This window comes from Staurois parvus, unplaced genomic scaffold (assembly GCF_062004578.1).
Source record: "Staurois parvus isolate SC_StPar_1 unplaced genomic scaffold, SC_StPar_1.0 ptg000468l, whole genome shotgun sequence".
NCBI classification, from domain to species: Eukaryota; Metazoa; Chordata; class Amphibia; order Anura; family Ranidae; genus Staurois; species Staurois parvus.
Genome location: NW_028318264.1, coordinates 1,892,763 through 1,917,475, shown reverse-complemented (window position 1 = coordinate 1,917,475; position 24,713 = coordinate 1,892,763). Strand labels below are relative to the sequence as shown.

The 24,713-nt window shown below is 40.0% G+C and overlaps 1 protein-coding gene across 1 annotated transcript in view; it reads left to right on the top strand.

The window, feature by feature from the left end:
* The window catches only part of LOC149452715 (dynein axonemal heavy chain 5-like), a 401,888-nt gene that overhangs the window by 144,924 nt on the left and 232,251 nt on the right, over positions 1-24,713 (top strand). Inside the window, exons 34-38 of the mRNA XM_089689046.1 lie at positions 9,789-9,988; positions 11,107-11,260; positions 20,056-20,322; positions 21,732-21,860; positions 24,496-24,711. Coding sequence (XP_089545172.1) covers positions 9,789-9,988; positions 11,107-11,260; positions 20,056-20,322; positions 21,732-21,860; positions 24,496-24,711 — 966 coding nt within the window. The remainder of the gene's footprint in view (positions 1-9,788; positions 9,989-11,106; positions 11,261-20,055; positions 20,323-21,731; positions 21,861-24,495; positions 24,712-24,713) is intronic.

Below are 24,713 nucleotides of genomic sequence, written 5' to 3'. Positions count from 1 at the left end.
ACTGGTGAAATGGGCTGCGGGAAGGACACCGCAGGATCGTGGGGCAGGTGAGTGGCTGTTTTTTAAAAGTCAGCAGGTACAGTTTTTGTAGCTACTGACTGTTAATTTTCACAGTGTGGCTGGAACGCCACTTTAAAGCTCATTTAACTCATTTTCAGCGGTTGCAGCAATGTTTTTTTCCTTTGGGGATAAAGTTTTTACAAGAATGAATAAAAGCTGATCATTGTGAGCACCCCTGTCATTAATAAAATGACTTGTCTCAGCCATATTAATGCCCCTTTTTCTGAATAGCTTAGTTTAACACTTGCCCTCTGGAAGATGACCAGGCCATTTTTTGCTATTTGTCACTGCGGTATTTAAACTGGTAATTCCGCGGTTGTGCAATGCTGTACCAAAACAAAATGTATGTCCTTTTTCTCACACAAATAGAGATTTCTTTTGGTTGTATTTAATCACCAATGGGTTTTTTATTTTTGAAAATTTTGAAAGAAAACCCGATAATTTTTACTTTCCGTTATAAAAAATCTATAGTAAACTCCAAGTTAGTTAGAAATATAGGTCAAAATATATTCTGCTACATGTCTTTGGTAACAAAAACCCCAATACATGTATATTAATTGGTTTGTGTGAAAGCTATAGCACCTACAAACTATGGTATATATATTGGAATTTACGTAGCTTTTACTTTCTGATTGCCCATCACATTTTTTGAGGTGCTAAAATGCCAGGGCTGTACAAACACCCCCCAAATGACCCTTTTTGGGAAAGTAGACACCCAAGGAATTTGCTGAGAGGCATGTTAAGTCCATGGAACATTATATTTTTTTGCTACAAATTTTTGAAATATGACATTTATTATTATTTTTTTCCACAAAGTTGTCAGTTAAATTATATATTGCTCACACAAGCCATGGGTATATGTGGAATAATACCCCAAAACACATTCTGCTACTTCTCCCAAGTACGGGGACACCACATGTAAGACTTTTTGGCAGCCTAACCACATACACGCCCCCAAAGTGCAATGACCACCTCCAGGCTTTCAAAGGCAATATTTCCTCATATCGCTTCCTCACTACCTATCACAGTTTCGGAAGGCCCTGAAATGCCAGGATAGTACAAACACCCCCCCCCCAAATGACCTCTTTTTGGGGAGTCGACATTCCAAGGAATTTGATGAGGCATGGTGAGTAGTTTGCAGATATTTTTGTCACAGGGTTTTGAAAAAGAATAAAAGAAAAGAAAAAATACATTTTCGTTTTCTTTCTTTGTTTTCCAAAAACTTGTGGCAACAAATGAGATCTGGAAAATACTCACCATGCCTCTTAGCAAATACCTTGGAGTGCCTACTTACCACAAAGGGGTCATTTGGGGATGGGGGGATGCTTCTACTATCCTGGCATTTAAGGGCCAACATTAGAAGCTTATGCCATACATCACAGACTTTTCCAACCACTTGAAGACCAAGCCTTTTCTGACACTTTTCTGTTTACTTGAAAAAACTGTTTTTTTTGCTAGAAAATTACTTTGAATCCCAAAACATTATATTTTTTTTTAAAGAAGAGGCCCTAGAGAATAAAATGGTGGATGTGATCAGGGTTTTTTTTAAATTACACTTTGCATTGCATCAGCAATGAAGTCAATTGCTCTGCAATGCAAGCTTGCTTTGAACTATCATGAATGTATTAGGTTCATGACAGTTCAATATAATTATTATTATTATACAGGATTTATATAGCACCAACAGTTTGCTCAGCACTCAATATAATAGTGATCTGTGATTGGCTCCAACTGGCCACATGGTACAGGGTGCTGTGATTGGCCCCATGTGTCATATAAGAGCTGTGGATCAGTCACAGATCTCTAGTAACAGAAGCAAAGCTTTTATGAATCAGATTGATTCCTAAAAGCTCTTTCATTGTGATAATATAATTGCATAGCAATCACATGATCACTGGGTCCCGATGACCGGGATTCTCATTCCACTGTGTTTGGTGGATACAGCACCCCCCTGTGTTGGCAAAAGACCAGCGACATACGGGTTCGTCGCTGGTCCTGTAGCTGCCGCCCCATCCACAGTACATTGCAGGTGGGTGGCCTGAAAGTGGTTAATGGAAATTGGAAAATAACAGACTTACTGGCTGGATCAACAGGTACAAAGAGAGGCAAAAAAGCCTAAAAAATAAAGAAGACGAATGCAACCACGACCATTTATGAATCGGTAAACTGCAACATAATACATTTTTGTTTTTGGGTTTAATACAACTTTCAGTTTGATTTATCAGACTCTGTAGCAACAGAGGCAGCAATTATTGCTGGTCTCATTTCCCTGTGGGGGCTAGATTGGATATCACTCAGACAGGGGCGGACTGACCATTTGGAAACGCGGGCACTGCTCGAGGGCCCGGGGTCAGTAGGGGGCCCCATGAGATGCCCCTGGTACCTTTTTCATAGGCTTTTTTGAGTTTGGGCAAGGACACAGGGGCCCCATGATCCCCTATTGCCCAGGGGCCCCATGAGTTGCCAGTCCGCCCCTGCACTCGGACATTGTGTTACTGCTGCTCATGTGTCTTTTTCTTCCTCTGTGCGTTATCTACAGTCATTTTGTCACAGAACTCATGTTTGTATGGGGGGATTCATAGGGCTCAATTAAAGTGTTACAATACCCACAACAGTAAAATCAGTCTGTCTATGCAGTAAAGCATGTTTGTTATATTTACTGTGGAAGGGGTAATCCTCTGTATTGTGTGAAAAGGCTGTTTGACCCTGTCTTCTCTTAGTTTGGTGTATATTGCTAGAGGGTTTTTTTTTTCTTGAGAAAGTGCATGTGATCAGCACAGGGCCAATTAGCACTGTCCAGACAGAGGGTCAGGGGTTATGCAGTCGCATAGGACAGTCAGAGCAGAATGAAAACTCCTCCTGCAAGCTTTAAGCAGTGCTCTGCTGGACATTGATAGCAGTAACAAGGCTACTCTAACAGCTGATGAGAAAAGGTAGTTAGTAGTTTATATTTACTAAAATAATTGCATTTCCATATTGTGTGTACTGTGGAAGACCAGATAGAGTGAGTGCATGGTCCTGTGAGACCAGATATAGTGAGTGCATGGTCCTGTGAGACCAGATATAGTGAGTGCATGGTCCTGGGAGACCAGGTATAGTGAGTGCAGGGTCCGGGGTTTAGTAACACTTTAACTTTTGCATTGGGAATTAAGCTTGCCATAGGTGGGATAGGAAAAGAATGTTCTAAGAAAGTTTGTTCATTTTTTTAATCATTAGTGGGTAAATCAATGTTTGTTTTTGAACACAGTGATGAGAAAATTTGAAGGAGCAGGATGAAAAATGTTTCTTAAACACATTAATTGCTAACAGCATATGTGTTTTTTGTTCGATAAAGTCCATTCATTCCAAAACCAAATGTTAAAAGCAAATGAAATCTTGCCAATGACTTTTTGAATTTTTTGAGAATGTTCTGAGATTTTTTTGTATAAATTTTCCTAAGACTTTCCTTTTGTTCAAATTCCATTCATCAATGGCCAGCTTTAAGGAAGACAATCAACTCACTTGGATTCCTGCAGTCATTTCTGCAAATGCCCTTTTCTTTGTCAATATGTGTTCAGGAAACTCTTCTTTTTGTACACTACTGCTTTAGTGTACCTGCTATCCCAGTGCTTGCTAGAAATATACAAAATTTAAAATGTAAAATGTAACGCACACCTAGATAAGAGGAGAGTTCACAATTGTTCCTGCATTTTCTCATTACTTTTATCTCTGGAGTACTGCTGAAAGGGAATGACTCCAGCTCTAACAAGGGCTGTCATTGTTCAGTAGTACAGACTACAAGGTGCCAGTGGCTCATATAATGAATCACAAGACAGAGGAAACAGTATTCAGGAGAGGTAAAACCTTCAATCATTATAGCACAGGGACCCACTAGTGTGTGTGGGTTGTGGGTTTCGAAAAAAAAGAGCAATCTAATCTGCAGGTGGCTGTTCCTCTTCTGTATCAATTAGTTGTGTTTTGAGTGAGGTGAACTATTGCTGCCTGCAAATTGAAGCATGTGGAGATGTAATTGTTGTATGAATATTTATGTCCAACAAATGAGAGCATATGAGCTGTACAATTCTTCATTTGTTTGTGTAGTGCGTTACTTGTCTTCTTGAGTATATTGTGCTCTTTCCTTCCCTACATCAATTAACTATGCAAATAACGTTGTGCTTTTAAATGCATTATTTGGCTGTTAGAACTTCAATATTTGACAACCAAAATTAGAAAAATGTTCAGATAAAAACGTTCTCGCTCATCAAAAGGCAAACAAAACACTGAATGTTTGCAATTTGCAGGTTATATCTCTTTTATTAAATTAATAGATCTAAAGGCATAAAAAAAAAACCTAAGAAGTGATTCATTTACGGCTAATGGCTTTTATTTATTTATTTATTTATTTATTTATCGAGTTTATATAGCGCCAAAGGGTTTGCTCAGCGCTGTACAATAGAGGGGGGACAATACATGAAACAGTACAGTAACATCAAACAGCACACATTTTATGAGTGTTTATTCTAAACACTAATCTTAATCACTCAGTAGTGTTACTGCAAAAGTGTTTCCCTGAAGTCATAAGGTCAAGATCTATTCGTTTATACAGAGAGTGAGAAATTGGACTTCAGTATGACCATCCCTCCTCACTGGATAATGTTTAGTGTACCATCCATCGTGTTAGCAGCCATTTCTACTATTTAACATAAATAGATCAAACACAATCATTCTCTGAGTCAATATTGCAGCACTTGTGGCTCTCCTTCATGTGAAAAGATTGTCATGAAGCAATTTATGGCTGGACTACAATAACAATTATTGTTTTTTTGATACCAAAAAATATATTTTATCTTTAGTTACTTATTGAAATGATTTTTAAATATTAATATTTCCATTTGATTAATTAGAACTCCCTTTCTAATGTGTTTAGCTATGTTTAAGCAAATAAAATTATGTATTGTAATTGCTTAAATAATAATAATAATGATAGTAAATGATACATTAATATAATAATTATATTGTCATTACTTTGTGATACTAAAGCCTGTTATTTTAATTGAAAAAAAAAAAATTCAAACATGTTATACTCACCTGCTCTCTGCAATGGTATTGCACAGACTGGCCCCCGATCCTTCTTTTCCCGGGTTCCCCGCTGGCGGTCTTGGCTCCTCCTCTTCTTTGCGTGTCTCCCATAGCAAGCTGTTTGCTATGGGGACACACACTGCGTGCACAATCCCGCACCCCCCCCCCCACTTGCTCTTCACTACATTTGATTGACAGCCGCAAGAACCAATGGCTCCTGCTGCTGTTTGAATCCTTGTATGAAGAGGAAGAGAGGGGATAAGAGATGTACAGCACTGATCTCTTCTCCCCTCTCTTCCCCTTCATACAGGGAAGGGGGAGTGAACAATAGAGAACATTTTTTTACCTTAATTCAAGTAGTGCAGTAAGGTAAAAAAATCTTTTTTAGGTTTAGTATCACTTTAAATAATATTTACTACTAAGATAACATTTTTCAAAAGTCAAGAATGTACAACTATTGTGAATGGCAGTTACATGAACCAGTGTTAAAAATGATAAATATTTTAAAGACATTTCGGCTGGGTTCACACATATGCGGTGCGGTATATCGCATGTGAGTCGCATAGGAAACGCACCACATTGCTGTGCAAATCACATGCGAATTGTGTGCGGTGCGATTGGAGCCATACATTTCGGGCACGTGACGTATTGACGTTCCCGGAAGTGCCGCGGCGGCCATTTTGGATTCTGGAGCGCTTGTGTTTGGCGTTCCTGGGACTTGGGGTGTACTCCTGGCGCTTCCCAAGAGCTGAAGTGACAGTGGTGGGCAGGAGTGTGACGGTGTAACTCACTGGTGATCGGGAGATCTTTTGATACCACAATGGGGTTACTCATTTGTCGCTAGGAGCAGGAAGCCGGTTTTACCAGATTTTAATGTAAGTGGCTACAATAAAATTTATATGTTATTCTTTCACATACTGATTCCTGGTCTGTTTGTGAGGTCCAAAGGAGCAAAAGGATGCTAGTTTGAGGATTCTCCATGCACACGGGTTGATCATATGCTGATAATTTTTTGATTTAGGGTAATTTATGCATTTTTATATATGGTTTGCAGTGATATCTATTGAGTATCCTTTTCACGAATGCTGTGACACTATAGTGTTTTGCATGCTGCACGTGTGGCACTATACTTGTGGTACTTGAGATAATACACTATGTCTAGATTTTGTTTTTTTTGAGGTCTATAAAGAACGTCTGAGTTTTATCTTCATCTTCGTTTTGGAGTAGTGAGCACTTATCCATCAAGATTTGGATATCACGTTCGACATTTTTGGGTTTTTATTTGAAATTTTGGACATTTTACTTTTGGAACTTTGAGTTTGTTTATTTAAGTCGGTTGATATATTATATACCTTTTCGTATGGCTTAAATCGCACCGCATCCACACCAAAAAGGTGCAGGACCCTTTTTTTGGTTCGCAGTAGAATCAGATTGCATGAGTATTCACACCCATGCTATGCGATTCTGCATATCGCACCGCGTTTTGTGGACCAATTTCGGGGAAGTTGTTAACATACACACCCGCAGTGGTTCGCATGAAAGGGGTGCAACTGTGATGTGGTGCGGAATTCGCAGAGAAAACGCTGCAAATTACGCACTGCATCAGTGTGAACCCAGGCTTAAAGGAGGCAGTCACACAGATCAACACATTTAGGAACAAAAGAAAAGAAGCTTGCCACATGTAGCGTACTGATTGAGCAGAGTAAAGATGGTAAAGCTACTCATTAATTCCATCTTGGAAGGCAGCACACTGGAGATAATTACAAATGTTCCAAAATCAATAGAGCAATCACATGAAGAACACAATAGAATGGCCATAAACATTCTACATATTTGTAAGACAAATAGTGTAAATAGAACATTGTTGGATAGAAATGAACATGTACTTTTTCTCTTTGGTTGGTCTGAAATGTTTGCTTTTGTTATTAGTTTTCTGGTTCATACTAGAAGTTTGCTGAAGTTACTTTCCAGCCTGAATACATTTTACTATGTAGGGCCACGTTATATTGCAGCTCAGGGTCCTATTTACCATTTTTGCTGCCTTAGGCAAAATGTGACTCATGACATTCTGTCATAAATGTAATCATTTTGCCTCATACGTGGCACATGGTTATTGTAATCAGGGGAGCACTATCAACTATTTATAATCTAATGATTGCAATATAATTGCCAATCTGTTGGTGGCTAGGTCACATATGCCAAACAGTGAGGGCTTTCTGTGCATATGATTCAATAAATATCGACTAAATAGTAACCGACTGTTGGATGCTGCTTGCTTGGTAGCAATCTTATACAGTCCAAAAGTTAGAGTAAACATGTATCTAATCTAAAACAATCTTTTGTTCCTTTTTTCTTTCGAATAGAACAGCAGCATTTCAAAACTTCAACCAGGTTTTTGTAACTGTTTGTGTCCCCTTTAGGGAGGCACACTCTATTTGTCCTGGTGACCAATATCACTGAAACTGAAAGTGGGATAGAGGGAAATCTTCCAGTCAGTGCTCTTGTACCAATGGCAATTATCTAAGAAGGCATATTCCTCACTTTGGGAGATTTCTGTTCACTTTCTCTCTCATAGAACAGGAACATTTCTCCAAACACAAGAACAGAGATAGAAAGGGTTTTAAGTATTCCCTAGTCTATCCAAAATGAAAACCAAATGTTTTGTTTTGATATTTACAGTGTTTGTAAAAGCACATGGTACACTTATCTGCTCTGTGCAAAGGTTTTGTACAGAGCATCCCCAATCCTCCTCTTCTCGGTTCCCTTGCTATAGGGGCTGTAATAAACTCAGAGCACATGAAGGTAAATGACTCAGGACCCCATGTGCAGGCGTTAATTGGGGAGACTCAAGGGTACAGGAAGGGTGACAACAGGACACAACACAGAAAAATAGTCCACAGGGCAATAAGATATCACAGCACTAGTAAAGAGTTCATAGAATGGCAATAGGGAACAGCAACGGGGACACAGTCTACAGGGTGACAAGCAAGCACACCAAGAGGCTATGATCCTCCAGATGGTAATAGGGTACAGCAGAGGAGAAATAGTCCACAGGGTGACCAGGAGGTACATGAAGGGAGAATGATCCTGAGGACGATAATAAAAGACAGTAAAGAGGAAATAGTCCACAGGATCACCAGAAGGCACAGCAAAGGAGAATGGTCCTCAGGACGATATGTGGCAGCATAGAGGAAAAAGTCCACCGGGTAACCAGAAGGTCCAGTAAGAGAAAATGGTCCTCAGGAAGATAATATGGGACAGCAAAGGGAAAATAGTCTACAGGGTCACCAGAAGGCACTGCAAAGGAAAATAATCCTCAGGAAAAAAATATGGGACATCAAAGGGAAACTAGTCCACAGGGCAACCAGAAGGCACAGTAGGGGAGACGGATCCCCTGGACGGTAATATGGGACAGCAAAGACGGCAGACTGTTTTCAGGGACTCACACTTAGGACACCGGTGGGCCCATGGCCGCTGGTGAATTGGACTGGATGCTGGATGGCTTGTTCTTATAGGTTCCTGGAGACAGGGTCTTGGCAGCCTGTGCTAGAATAGCTAAGGCAATTGGAGGCCAAGGGTCATTCCTGGAAACTTGACTGCAGTCTGGAGTCCTCACAGGAACTAGCAGCACACAGGGCTGGCAGCAGGAAAAAGGGCTGGACTACCTTCCCAGATCAGGTAGATATATTGGAACCGGGGTGCTAACTCATGAACAGGCAATCTGATGCTGAGCATCAGATTGCGCAGGCAACAGGCTCCACCGTCCATCCACACAGCCGCAACATGCGCACCTCGCGGGTGAGCTCTTTGTCTTTTAGCAGGGCACAGCAGAGGAAGAAGAGCATGCTGTGCCTGGTAGACCCCAGGAGGAGGAAGTCTGCAGCCAGTGTGAAGAGCAACAGCTGCAGCAAAGGATCCAACCGCACACAGTAGCTGTGGAGAGGTAGGGTCTGTGTGTGAGGGCCAGGTACTGAATACATGGCTCCCTGCACATATGTGGTGTGGAGAGGTGGGGATGTGTGGAGAGCAGAAGGGCAAGCTGGGTGCCGTGACGGGCACTTGTGTGTGCTCGCTCCCGAGCTTGCTCTGTGTCCATAAGACACACAGAGTGTGGCTCATCTTGCCCCTCACTCCCTCCTCACTGGCTGTGATTGACAGCAGCAGGTGTTAATGGCTCCTGCTGCTGTGTCTGAGCCAATGAGGAGAGAGAGAAAACAGAGCCTTTGCTCTCATGCACAGCACTGGATTGAGATTGGGCTCAGGTAAGTATTTAGGGGTGCTGGGGGGGAGCTGATTGCAGAAGGTTTTTTTTTGCCTTAAGGCAGAGACTGCATTAAGGTAAATAAAAGTCTGCCTTTAGAACCAACGCACGCACTTTTTATAGTGCATGGTGTGAACAGAGCACATAGAACACAGGTATAGTATTTTCTATGTGGCCTGTTCACACCATGCATCTGCGAGCTTGTACAGAAAAATGCAATGTGAGGGAAATGATGTGAGCGAGCCCTTATCATCGATGTGTACTGGTGGCCAAGTCAGGAGAAATAGATGTATGAAAGCATATAATGTGTGTGATTTGTACACTGTACTTCAGCTGGGCAGATGTTTAAACCATCTGTTAGTAAGGAATGTGAAAATTTTATGTTGGTTTCATCTTGATTTCCTTGCAGGACATATGCATCAGTGCCGTCAAAGAAAAAGATATTGAAGCAAAACTGAAAAATGTCATTAATGAATGGAGTGCCCATGTATTCACTTTTGCCCAGTTCAAGTCAAGAGGAGAACTTCTCTTGAAAGGTTCAGATACCTCTGAGAAAATCGCTCTGATGGAAGACAGTCTTATGGTATTGGGGTCCATTATGAGTAACAGGTAAACAATAGATATCCACTGAAGTATATAGGACAAACTGTGAAAGCTGGTGTAGACACTTTTAAAAAAACCTGTGTGGCCTAACTGTAGTTCTGAGTTTCTTGTTGGTGTTTTATGTTTTGTCTGTGCTGGCATTTTATGGTGTGCTGTTAAGTATTTGCCCGTGTGTGCACATATTTTTGCACTTTTTAATTTTTTCCCTGGTTGAGTATTTTCTATGTAATCTTTTATTTCATTTAGTTCATAAATCTAAATTAGATCATAAATAGGATCACACACTGCAGACCTTTGTAATGTTAAAAAGGTTACATCTTAAATGTGGATCTATCCTATCAACAAAATGGCTTTTAAATGCACAGACATAGCATTAAAACTGTAAAACTCCCCACAGGCTAAGAGCATCTGAACAATAGTACAGTTATCACTAGCTGACATTTATGTCGAGGGTGGTGTGACATCTCTATTCCTGTGTACAGATCTGATCAATGTTTATTAAATGCTTGAAATTAGGAACACAAACATGTTGACATTTATTCAACCCTATCATTCTTTCTTTTCGCATATAAAATTATTTACAGGTAAATTATAGGTCTTGCTCTTCCTGGACAGGGCTAATATACGTTGGCTAAACCATTCATGTATTACTTATTATACACTGGTGTATACAATTTCACACAAAAACATTTACTGCTATGCTATACATGTTGACTTAAGCTGGGCATACATGGATCGAAATTCAGATGGTTTAGCAGGAACCAGCCACATTTCTATCCATGTATGGCCACTGTGGTTGAACAGAATTTGATCTACCTATTGACTTCTGTTCAACTGCCCTGTTGGAAAAAAGCAGTCAAATCAGCACTGCAGGCTATAGACTGGGGAGGATTCCATTATCCACCTCTCATGTGTGGATGGGCGAATCAGGTCAGTTTTTACATTCATCTAGCTGGTTAAGTACAAAAAAACTGACTCATCTATGTCCAGGCTTACTAGTATAGTCATGATTGCCAATCAACCTGAGATTCCTATGGGGCAAGGGGATCACACTGACTAATTTCCAGGTAAAAATCTTCTTCAGAATTCTTTGTTTAATAAATTATGATATTTTTGATTAACAGGTATAATGCACCATTTAAGCCAACCATACAACAGTGGGTGCAAAAGTTATCCAACACAACAGAGATCATTGAGAACTGGCTTAATGTGCAGAACCTTTGGATTTACCTGGAGGCTGTGTTTGTTGGTGGCGACATTGCAAAGCAACTTCCTCAGGTGTGTACTGTCTGAACAAAATGAGTCATATACAAATCCAGAAGGTGGCCTTGGCAATGCAATCAGGTGACACCAAAGAAGGGTAGGAAACACCAAGTAAAAAGCAGCCGTGGATAACGAAATGCTGAAGATCAAAGATGATGTGTCAAATGAATATGTCATGCTTCTACAGGACCTCAGGAAGAAAAACTTCTTTTTACATTTTGGACAGAGTGGAGAGGGATTAGAACACTTGATTTTTTTATGTTTTTGTATTGCTACCTCTGCCTTCTTTAGGGAGATTCACCCTCTCTGTCCAGTTTCATGTTATTTTCAAAAGTGAAAGTAAAATAAAATCAAAAGAACAGTAATATAAGGGAAATTTTAGTTTGGGGACACTAGATCATGGGACATGGGGGCCTCATTGGATCCTCTTTATTTTCAGGGATTTGCTTCACTTCCTGTTTTGGCTATGGATGGGATGACACAGATGGCAAAAAATAACTTGACAGGGGTTATAACCCTCCCTTACTCTATCCAAAGTTAAAAAAAAATGCCTATAATTCTCCTTTAAGGAAATGTATTGTTTTCACTTGACACAGCCACCTTTGTTTTTTTATGGTCCATCGGCTATACACATGCATACATAGTCCTATACATACATTGACCTATATCCATCTACCACACATGGCTATGTTGTAGATTGTGAGTTTTACATGTTTTGAATATAGTATTAAAGCTTTTTCTAGAAATGTTCTATATTGTTCATAGCTTCCTACAATTTCTATGAATTTAAGAAATAGTTCCTTTGGGACTGTTACATATGGGGTCATGGGTTCCTATTTTTTCCATTCTTTTAGCATAGGCTATACTTTTCAATATTGACAGGCCTCTAAAAATTTTCAGTGTCCATTTACACCTAAGCATGAACTATAGCAAGTGTGAATGGGCATATACAGTGGTGGCAAAAATTGTAGACACTTCTGGAAATGTTGTTTTGCACCAAATGTGAATGTTTATATGTCAATTTAAAGACCATTTAATGCTGAATTCAATACAAAACAGAATTCAAATATATGCAGTACAAATTTTTTTTTTACTTTAGTTTAAAAAAAAGAAACACAAGTGCAAAGACCAGGCCTTTTCTGACAATTTTTGTTTACATGTAAAAATATACTTTTTGGATAGAAAATTGCTTAGAACCCCCAAACATTATATATATGTTTTTAGCAGAGACCCTAGAGCAGGGGTCCTCAAACTTTTTAAACGGGGCCAGTTCACTGTCCCTCAGACTGTTGGAGAGCTGGACTATATTTAAAAAAAAAAAATTGCTATTAGTAAAATACCAATATATATATATATATATATATATACAGCGCTTCAAAAACAATATACCAGCAATAACTTTGCCCACACAGAGACATACAGACTGCACTGCGCATCAAAGCAGTCTGATCAGTGCCCATCAATGCAGCCTCACCAGTGCCCATCAATGCAGCCTCACCAGTGCTCATCAATGCAGCCTCACCAGTGCCCATCAATGCAGCCTCACCAGTGCCCATCAATGCAGTCTCACCAGTGCCCATCAATGCAGTCTGATCAGTGCCCATCAATGCAGCCGCACCAGTGCCCATCAATGCAGCCGCACCAGTGCCCATCAATGCAGTCTGATCAGTGCCCATCAATGCAGCCTCACCAGTGCCCATCAATGCAGTCTGATCAGTGCCCATCAATGCAGCCTCACCAGTGCCCATCAATGCAGTCTGATCAGTGCCCATCAATGCAGCCTCACCAGTACCCATCAATGCAGCCTCACCAGTGCCCATCAATGCAGTCTGATCAGTGTCCATTAATGCAGCCTCACCAATGCCCATCAATGCAGTCTGGAATTTCTCAGTAATGGGGGGTTGGATGAATGAATGTTAACAGGGAAGGCGAAAGGGACTTCAAATAGAACCTAGCTTGTTCCGATGCAGTAAACCAGAATGCAGTTCTTCACCTTTGGAGTACACAACTCTGATCCACAATAAGCTTCTCTTGGACATAAGAAGACACTTAAAAAAGTACTAGAGTGGTTGGCTAGTATGTGAAGAGAAGACCTGCCCGAACCGGACTCGTCCTGTTCCCTTAAACTTTTCTCACAGTGGGCCAATCTGCCAGGCCTGTATGAAAGCAACATTAAGATCAGAACCTTATAAGGTGGAACTTCATCTGGACCGGGATTATTTCCCTGGAGCTGTTCTGATGGTTATGTAAGCGGAGTGTGACCCTTGAGTGTGAGCAGTATCATTCCTATGAGTCCGCGTTGAGCCTGATGACCCCGCAGCCCTAGACCAGACCCAGATGACCCAGAAAGGATAACACTTTTGTGCATTTATTATGTGCTGCTGGTAAGTGCATAGTCTCATTGGCTCACCGCACTTGAAGTTACCAGCATGGAGCAGGGATCACCCTCATTTATGGACTGTCATTTAAGCTAAATTATTAATATTCACTTTTGTCACCTATATTGCGATTATGGCGCAAAACCAGATCCCAACAAGCATTCACCCTATACAAATCTGCCTTCCTCACCTACACCTCCTCCCTCCACTCTGCCAAACAAGCCTACTTCGTAACCCTCTTCTCCAGTCCTCGCTGGCTCTTCTCCACTTTTAACTCCCTACTCTCCCCCCTCCCCTACCTCCACCCAGTACCTCACTCACCGCCCATGAGATTGCTAACCACTTCCAAAACAAGATCGACACAATTCATAGGGACATCGCCAATGCTCAGACTTCCACCCCACCTAGCCTCCCACCCATGATAACCCCCTCAACACTCCACTCCTCTGACCTCGCAACTGCCCAGACCCCCACCCCACCTAACACCCCGCACACTAAAACCCCCCCAACACTCCACTCCTTCGACCTTGCTACCACTGAAGAGGTCACTAAGGTCTTCTCTGAAGCCCGCCTCACCACCTGCCCCCTTGACCCTGTCCCCACACAACTCCTACAGTCACCCTCCTCCTCCTCCTTCATCCTACGCTCCCTCTCCATCACCCACATCTTCAATCTCTCCCTCTCTACTGGCACATTCCCCTCCCCCCTAAAGCACGCGCACATCACTCCCATACTCAAAAAACCCTCCCTGGACCCCACCGACCTGAACAACCTGGGACCCATCTCCCTGTTGCCATTTACATCCAAACTCCTCGAGTGCTTAGTCTATAATCGCCTAAGCTCCCACCTCAACGACAACAACCTCCTAGATCCCCTACAGTCTGGCTTCCGTCCCCTACACTCCACCGAAACGTCCTAATCAAACTCACCAACGACCTGCTAACCGCCAAAGCTAATGGCCACTACTCAGTCCTCCTACTCCTCGACCTCTCCGTGGCCTTCAACACAGTTGACCACCCCCTCCTGCTTAAAAAACTATACTCCCTTGGCATCAGAGACTCCGCTCTCTCCTGGCTCTCCTATCTATCCCAGCGCTCCTTCAGTGTTACCCACAGGCAGCAGTAGGGGGGGGGGGCGACCCCTACCACCTGTAAAAGCAAGTCTGCAGCTTATTAGAAGCTCAGATGGCTTTTACATAAAAACCAATCACCTCCTGTTAAAAAAAACAATGCTAGGATGTTGCCTGTAGCTGCAGGCATCATCCCAGGATACCACTTGTAAGCCGTAACATAAAGATATGTATTGCGGTCTTCAAGTGGTTAAAAAGCAGATAATAAGTGCAAACCCTACTGGCCAACCACAGTCTTTGTTCTAGGGACCAGTCAAATGGCAGTAATAAATCTTGTGAGAAGTTGAGGACATTCAGTTTTACTGTTTGTTGTATAAAAGGAAGACTGTTAGCTGTGTAAGTGTAGAGCAATTGTACATGGTATTGTATATTGAATATTGTTAGTATTTCTTTAAATTTAATGTGTAGATACTGTATATTTACATGCGGCTTTCAAGTGGTATAATGGGATAATGCCTGTTTGGATAATGCCCATTGGGATGGGGATGATGCCTGCAGCTACAGGCATCATACCAGTATTGTTTTTTACAGGAGGCGATTGGCTTGTGAACAAGGTATCCCTGATGGACAGCTGGAACATCAACCTTTTTTTTCTCCACTGCAGTTAAAGTGCATAGCCAAAATATTTTAATTTTGTTTTAGAGTAGAGAAGAGTTAAAACCCCTGTCAGATTATTTTTTTGCTGTCTTTGTCCCATTGGGGAAATTTCCCTTCATTTCCTGTCCCAGGGATGCAACAGCGAGAAAATCTTAAAGTGTAGGGATTTCCAGACACTTCTGGAACAAGTGTCCCCAGTAAAAGATTTCCCTTCATCTCTTGTTCTGGGGACTGTCATCAGTACAAATAGAGGGGTGTATCTTCCTAATGGAGACACAGATAGCATTAAAGACTTGTCAGTGGGTCTAACCTTCCTCTCTATTACTTTAAGCAATACAACTTGGTCACTGAGCTGCCCCTGGTTTGCTGATAGAACAATAAAAGGCCATCACACCACTTACAGGGTCATCACTTTGTTTCCTCCTTCTGTCAGCATGTTCCCCAGATTGCACATGTAGAGCCTAAATGGCTAACAGTGCTTCCCCTCTCACTAGCAGCCCTGTTGTGCAGGGATGAAAAGAAGCTTATATTACAGTATATTCATATTCAGATGCTCTTATTATCTATTTTAAAAAATTCAGCTAATTATTAAGACAGTGGTCTTTCATTTGTTCCAGGAGTTTTACTTTAGTTCTAGCAGAAAGTGTAAAATTACAGACAGAAAACCACTTGGAATAGTTGGCTAAATGAGTCACAGATATGTTATAAATATACATATGTTTTCTATACATTATAGGTAATTCTTATAATCAGGGAAAGCTGAAATAACTTACATGAAGGAGAAAAAGAATATTCATATTGTGAAACACATAATGCACATGGACATAATGCTTTGTGTAATGGATCTTCACACCACTGAGACTAGAAATCATGTACACTTTTCTGCATTTTGCTTGCTACAGTATGTTTAGGATATTGTCAAATGAACACAAAAGCAATTTTTATTCTGTTGGAGCAACCAGTGTATACATAGTATACATTGGCAGCACATTTATAGATTTATGGCTTAGCCTAGTATAGAGAGAGGAATAAAAAGAGTTTGCAGTTAGTAAAGAAAAGGTATTTGGTAAGCATGGTCACACATGTTATCTCTGTAGGAACAGCCCATGACACAGCAAGGAACAAAGGGTAGATGTCCCTTGTGCCACTGATTGTCAGGAAAGATATATGTTGCCTTGGTTACTGCATCTATAATATATTTGTGCGAATGTATGAACAGATGTTAATACACAAGAAACTGATAAAGCCCCTTTGAACTGTATGTATAGTTACATCATATATTTCCAAATGGTTACATCTATGAAATTCAACCTTTGCAAACCCAAGAATTTATATGAAAAAGCAAAGATTGATGGGAATTTATTTAACATTTGTTAGACTATTGACATTAAAAGCAAAACATTTTAAATTCTAGTAGTTTGACAAGGTTGTTAAATATTGCATAGCAAAATGCATTAGGCTTTAATAGATGGAGTTTTACATGAAGCAGTGGCAATTTATAGCAGACAAAAAGATGTTAAGTTTTGAGGGTAAGGAAACTTTCAAAAATCTCCTTATCCCTTTGCCCCCTCCCGAGCTGAAATATCCAGCCCCCCAAACTTTATTCCATGATTTTTTGTTGCCAAGGTCCACTGCAATATTTACATTTTGCACCTTGGCTTTTTTAACCAATTAAGGAATATTTTCAGGGTCAGAGACAAAGGAAAAAAAAAACTTTTAATTGAGAAGTGTAGCAAATGCTATTTTGGCTATACTTCTCCTGTAGGTCACAGGAGTGCAGTTTGTTCTGCCATACTTTTGACCCATTTTCAATCGACAGCAGGCTAAAGTCCACTGTCGGCTGCCGTCACTCAACCAATCCAGGATCTGAAAAGATCCCAGTCAAATGGTTGGGATCCACCCAGAAGCCTGGACCTGCATATAGCTCAGCCTGAGTCAGCCCCTCTTGCCCCCCCCCCCCCCACAGCCCAGTGCTCCATTGAGCACTGGAGTGGCAGAACAGAGAGCTGGAGACTGACAGTCACCGCTCTCTGCTCAGAGAACTGAGCTATAAGTGATGTTTGATCACTCAGTTCTCACTGCAGAGCCAGTGGGGGACAGATGCAGCATTAGATTGATGATGCATCCACCTAGGTGAGTATAAATTTTATTCTTTTAAGTCCATACTTTTCTTTTAAAGAGGTAGTAAACTCTCTATGTTGATTTTTACCTACAGGGAAGCTTACAATAAAGCTTACCTATATTTAAAATTAATATCTCCTAAAGGTCCACCATTTAGCAAATATTCCAGCTAGCAGCAGCCGGTGACGTCATTCAAATGATTGGGCTGCCATGCCTGAGCAAATGTGGGCCACATGGTCACATGGCTATAATAGCGTGAACCTAGGCTCAAAGAGGCAAATAAAAAGCTAAGCTATAAATACTTACTTTTTAGGCAAGAAAGGTCATTTTCTGCATATTGACTACTGTAGCAGTGTTTACGTGTATGAATGTTGCAGCGAGCCAAAATTATAATTATTAAAATGCTAAGTAATAAAAGAAATACACTATACAGTGGGGAAAATAATTATTTGATCCCCTGCAGATTTTGTAAGTTTACCCACTTACAAAGAAATGCAGGGTCTATAGTTTTTATCATTAGTGTATTTGAAATGATAGAGACAGAATACCAACCAAAAATCCAGAAAAAACACATGATACAAATATTATAAATTGAGTTGCAGTTCAGTGAGTAAAAGAAGTATTTGATCCCCAAGCAAATCATGACTTAGTACTTGGTGGAAAAACTCTTGTTAGCAAGCACAGAGGTAAGATGTTTCTTGTAGTTGGTTACCAGGTTTGCACACAACTCAGGAGATATTTTGGTCCACTTTTCTTTGCAACTCAAAGTTTCAGCTCATTCCTTAAATTTCTATAGCATTAAGGTCTGAAGACTGCCTGGGCCACTCCATGACCTTAATGTGCTTCTTCTTGAGCCACTCCTTTGTTGACTTGGCAGTATGTTTTGAGTCATTGTCATACTGGAACACCCATTCAGGACCCATCTTCAGTATTCTAAAGGGAAGGAGGTTTTCATCCAAGATTTTACAATACATCCCCTCGTCCATTGTCCCCTCAGTGTGGCAAAGTTGGCCTGTACCTTTAGCAGAGAAACAGCCCCAAAGCATAATGTTTCCACCTCTATGCTTGACTGTAAGGTTGATGTTCTTAGGGTCATAGTCAGCATTTTTCTTCTTCCAAACACAGAAAGTCAAGTTAATGCCAAAGAGCTAAATGTTGGTCTCATCTGAGCACAGCACTTTCTCCCAATCCTTCTCTAAATCATTTAGATGTTCATTGCCAAACCTCAGATGGGCCTGTACATGTGCCTTCTTGAGGAAGGAGACATTGCGGGCACTATAAGATTTCAGTCCATGGCGGCATATTGTGTTACCAATGGTTTGTTTGATGACTGGGGTCCGAACTGCCTTGAGATCATTCACAAGCTTCTCCCGTGTAGTTCTGGGCTGATCTCTCACTTTTCTCATGATCATCCTTACCCCATGAGGCGAAATCTTGCATGGAGCTCCAGACTGAGGGAAATTGATGGTTATTTTGTATTTCTTCCATTTGTGAATAATCGCTCCAACTGTTGTCTCCTTCTAACCAAGCTTCTTGGTGATGGTCTTGTGCAGGTCTACAATCGTGCCCCTGACATCCTTTGACAGCTCTTTGGTCTTGCCCATGGTGGTGCCCAAGAAAAAGATTCTGTGGACAGGTGTCTTTTATAGACATAACGAGTTGTCTTTAGAAGCACCTTCTTAAATTGACAGGACCAATCTGTGTACCACATGAGCACATAGCCAGTCTGTGGGAGCAATAATTATTGTTGGTTAGTAAGGGATCAAATACTTATTTTACTCACTGAACTGCAACTCAATTTATAACATTTGTATCATGTGTTTTTTCTGGATTTTTGGTTGATATTCTGTCTCTTTCATTTAAAATACACCTATGATAAAAATGATAGACCCTCCATTTCTTTCTAAGTGGGCAAACTTAAAAAATCTGCAGGGGATCAAATAATTATTTTCCTCACTGTATGTAAGTAAACCAAAATGTAATATTTAGCAATATACTGTATGTAGAGACCAGCATATTCAATATACTAATAAATGAATAATCGTATCACTGTAATTATGTTCAAAGTAAACACTACATATATTTCAAAGGCAAAATTATAGGCTTTAGGAAAGTCAAAGATACATGTTCTAAATGATTACATGAATTATCTGCTAAAAATATTGCAGAGGGAAGAATAAACTACACATGAGGTTTTTAATTACTTTGTTGTAAGTAATTTACTTCAAGTAGGCAATCTGTGTGCTATCAAGTAAGGTATTTGTCAACAAGAGGTTAATTTCATGCTACTAAACAATTAAAATTACTTGTGTAGTTTATTCCCATGATGCTGTTGAAGGATAATAATTTTCTAAAAAAACAAAGATTTCCGAATTTTAAATCTGAAGAGTGATGTAGGGAATTTAAATGAGTAGACTACAGATTGCAAAGGTTTATGTGCTGCCTCATATGCGCTGTAAACATGAAAGCATAGGTGGATGCTAACCTGAGCGACTCACACAAGTACTTGACTGGTAATGCCATCATTATTAAAACTGGGGACACCATGAACAAGTGTTGATGTTATTGTCACTTACTCATTTCAGGAGGCAAAGAGGTTCCAGAACATTGATAAGTCCTGGCAGAAGATTATGCAGAGGGCTCATGAGACCACCAATATAGTTCAGTGCTGTGTTGGCGATGAAACATTGGCACAGCTGTTGCCGCATTTACTTGAACAGCTTGAGATGTGTCAAAAATCCCTCACTGGATACCTGGAAAAGAAGCGTTTGGTATTTCCTCGGTTTTTCTTTGTATCAGACCCAGCTCTTCTGGAAATCCTTGGCCAAGCTTCAGATTCACACACTATTCAGGTAAAATTGATATTGTTCATTAAGGCTTATTATAAGAAATATTTTGACTGTCTTAAAGTGAACAAAAGATAGCCTGCTCACCCTCCATGCATTCCCTCCATGAATCCAAGCTAAGTGCAAGATCAGCGCTCTCCTACACACAAACACAGCTGATTGAAAAAGGAATAATCAGCACACAATGAATAAATAAAATCCCAGGTCTTTATTCTATTTTTTAAAAACAAAGCATGGCCAGAAGACTATGTATTCGGATTTGACAAAGACTTTTTTCTGGTTGAAGGGCATTAACCACAATGTACAGGTTTAAATATTTCACAACAGAAGCAATGAAATCTCAGCGCCTCTCCCTGTATTTTTATGGCAGCAGAAACTTCAGACTTAAAGTGGAACTTCAGGCTCCAAAGTGAAAATGGGCAGACAAGCAGGATTTATAATGCAGAAGAGACATGCTTTGTCTCTTCTGCATTAAAGCTACTTACCTGTCTGTCCACCCCTGCAAGCACAGCTCACTGCACAAATTCAACAATTCCAAATCTGACAGCACTCCCATGCATGCGTGGGAGTGACGTTATCTTGGCCCAGCCAATGACGGCGGCTGGTGATCAAAACCTGGAAGCTGGCTGCTGATATGTGAGTTCCTGGGACATTTCATCACTTTATTCAAGGTGAGTATATTTCAGCTTTAAGCTGACTATCCACTAGCAGATTTTCAAACAAGAGTTCGAACAAACCTTTGTATGAAAATCCTCGGTACATTAAAAATACACTTTTCATTTTTTTTCAAACCAGACTACCACAATGCATCTATATGAATAACAGTTAACAAAGATTACAAAGCAATGGAACTCTATAGCTACAGCTCATTTTATACATAATAAACATGTATCTTTTTATATTGCGGTTTCTTTTTTAAACAGCTTAATTACTGATGCACACAATTAAGCAATATCTTGACAATGATAAAAAAAGATCACAATATACTATACATTATAACCCATTTCTTTAGAAAATAGAAAGTGTCTTCTCCAGCTTTATTTTCTGTCTCAAAGTATTACTGTATTTCTGACACATAGAGATAGTAATTTCAGTATCTGCAGCTCTGCTCATAACCAAAGCTAAAGTTCTTTTTCTTCAAACTGTTGGCTCTTTCAACTCTCTCAAATCTGTGATGCTAAAAATCCGTTTTTTTCTCCTTCTTCCTTAAGTGTTCTTATAGTATTTCTCCTCACAGAGGTGCTCATGGCAGCATGAAAATGACTGTTACCCCTCTGCACTGGGGTACCTACTTTGTAGATTGACATATTTGTGATGAGTATGACTTTCTTGATGCAGTAGATGCGTTTCGTTGTGTATAAACCTTTTTAAAGACTAATGTAAATAAAATAAGTAATATGAATTTTTATTTTCAGGCTCACCTCCTGAGTTTGTTTGACAATGTTAACAGAGTGGGCTTTCACGAGAAGAACTATGATCAAATTTTATATTTTGAATCTCAAGAAGGGGAAAAAGTGAACCTAGTGGAGCCTGTCAATGCTCAGGTAATATTGATTATTAATATTAGATGAACATGTGCTGTAAAATAATCTTCTTATCGTTGTCTGTATATTTTATGATGCCCAACAATATTGGACCTTACAAGGTTTTCCATATTACTCAAAAAAGTTAAATCTTTTCAGCCTCATGTGTAGGACCTTTGATGAGTTCCAATGTTCAGCTATGTTTTAGATTTAAAAACAGCAGCTCCAAGATCTCTGAAGCACCAGATGCTGCGTTGCCTTTCCTTGCCTCCTCAGCCTAATAAAGCTCCAGCTTGGGAACTCTTTAGAAACAACTGATTTCCAGATTTTGGTCATTCCAGATCAAGTGTGGTGTCCTCTACTGTGCACTGTTTGATGGACTTTAAGTTGGAGCGAAAGAGGATTTGGATCTACATGCATATGGCTGTAAAAATTTTACTGATGTTTTTGAAACAAAAAGTTCCTTTTGTAAACGATACTTGCTTTTAGATCATTTTTTTTTTGTGTGTAAACTTGTCCTGTTTTTTTAAACACCAGAATGCATTTTCATACAGTACCTGTCCTCCAATGCAGAGTTTAGGATTTTGTGTTAAGGATCTGAACACAGAGCATGCTTACACACCTGTGTGAATGTCTCCTTTGACGTAATGCAGCTGCATCCAGATCCATAAATAAAAAACACACTTTAAATTAATTTTTTTTAATGGCCTTGTGACTATTGCCTTACAGCATGTTAATGATACTCCTTTTAGAGCTGGTTCACACATATGCGAATCGAATGCATTTTGAACCGCATTCAATTTGCATGACATGTGAAAGAACATTGCTTTCAATTGTGCCTGTTCACATATGTCTGCTACAGCTGGATTCAATACGAATTGAAAAAGAGTCCTCTCAGTTTTCTGAGCAGTGCGATCTGGCTCAGGTGCAAATTCAGGCCCATTGACTTCTATGGGAATGCTTCTGAATCATGTGTCGTTCAGGTATGAACAGGATAAAATCCTGACCTGATCCTTATCTAAATCTGATCTGATCCTGATCTAAACCTGACCTGAAACGCTGAACAACTACTTTGTCTATTAGCTGTAAAAACTGAGCTTCAATTCGCACTGCACATGTGTGCATCTACATATAAAGCAAAAGTTTAGCTAATGCTACTTCTCAGTTCTGTCAGTCAGATCACTAGACCATTATGTGTTTGATTGGGGGCATTACAATATCACCTCAAAAGAACTCTTTAAAGTGTTACTAAACCCACTACAGTAAAATTAGTCTACATATGCAATAAAGTATGCTTGTTATACTCGCTGTGGAACCTAAGGTGTTAATCCTCCGCATTGTGTAAAAAGGATCTTTGATCCTGTCTTCTCTGATCCTCCCCCTCTTCTACTGTCCCCAGTCCATCTGGTGATAGAACATATCCTTGGGAGCAAGGTGCACATGCTCAGTTAGGTGTGTATTGCTAGAAAGTTTTTTTTTTTCTTGGAGATTGCATGTGATCAGCACAGGGCCAATCAGCACTGTCCAGACAGAGGGTCAGGGGTTATGCAGCCTCATAGGACAATCAGGGGAGAAAAACTCCTCCTACAAGATTTAACCAGTACTCTGCTGGACACTGATAGAAGTCACAATACTGCTCTAACTGCTGATGAGAAAGGGTAATTAGCAGTTTATATTTACTAAAGTAATTGCATTTCTATGTTCTGTGTACTGTGGAAGACCAGATATAGTGAATGCAGGCTCCTGGATTTAGTAACACATTTTAACTTTTGAGCATCACACTAATAACTTTTCTAACTTTTCAAACATACAATTTAGTATGTCATTTAAAATGTTTATTTTCAAACTAAATCTCATAAAAAGATGAGATAAAATTGTTGTTAGATATTTTAATCAAAGTTGTGCCTCTGCCATCCTAACTCCCACTGCCAAGCCATACATATATTTGTATTTTTATGTGCAACACAAATAAATCTAACTGCAGATTGATTCAAGTGCCGTTTCCACAGTTGAATGAGCATGGTGTCACTCAACACTGTAGATTCTGCCTCCAAGACACTCCTAATGAATTGTTTGCTGTGAAATGCAGTGAGGCCACCCTCCTTCCATTGTGGGACCAGAGCTTGAATCAAACTATAGTCTGATTTATTTGTGTGCACATGGACATACTGTATAAACATATGTATGGCTGGGCAGTGGACGTTAGAATGGCAAAAGCATAAATTTGGTGAAAATATCTAACAATAACTCTACCTAATGTTTTTAAGAGATTTTATTTGAAAGTAGATATTTTAAATGACATACTAATGAAAAATTAAATGTTTTAAAAGTACAAATAGTTATCTGTGTGGTGCCTAAAAAGTCTGAGATATCTTTTTTGGGTGATATTGGAACTAATTATCTCACGGATGTGGCACCCTCCACCACTGTACAGAGTATATTTATAGATTTGATTGGGGGAAGTAAAACACGGTACACACTAGGACTCATGTACCTCCACCAACAAATCAGGTCATTTGACTAGGTGGGCTACATGTATACTGAATGTAGCTCTGTAGCGTGAAAAAGGTTTTCTCTGAAGTATACAGTAAGTATGGTACGCCACTGGGGTTGCTTGGGAGTTTATATTCTTTATTTATATTTATTTATTTTTTAGGGAAATGTGGAGTCATGGTTGGGTCTTCTTCTAAATGGTGTTAAGAAGACTCTACACAACATAATCAGACAAGCATCCATTGCCATTAGTGATTCAGGTTTCAAGCTGTATGACTTCCAGGCTATGTACCCTGCTCAAATCGGACTGCTGGGAATTCAGATGATCTGGACAAGGGATGCAGAAGAAGCCTTAAATATGTCCAAAACAGACAAAAAGGT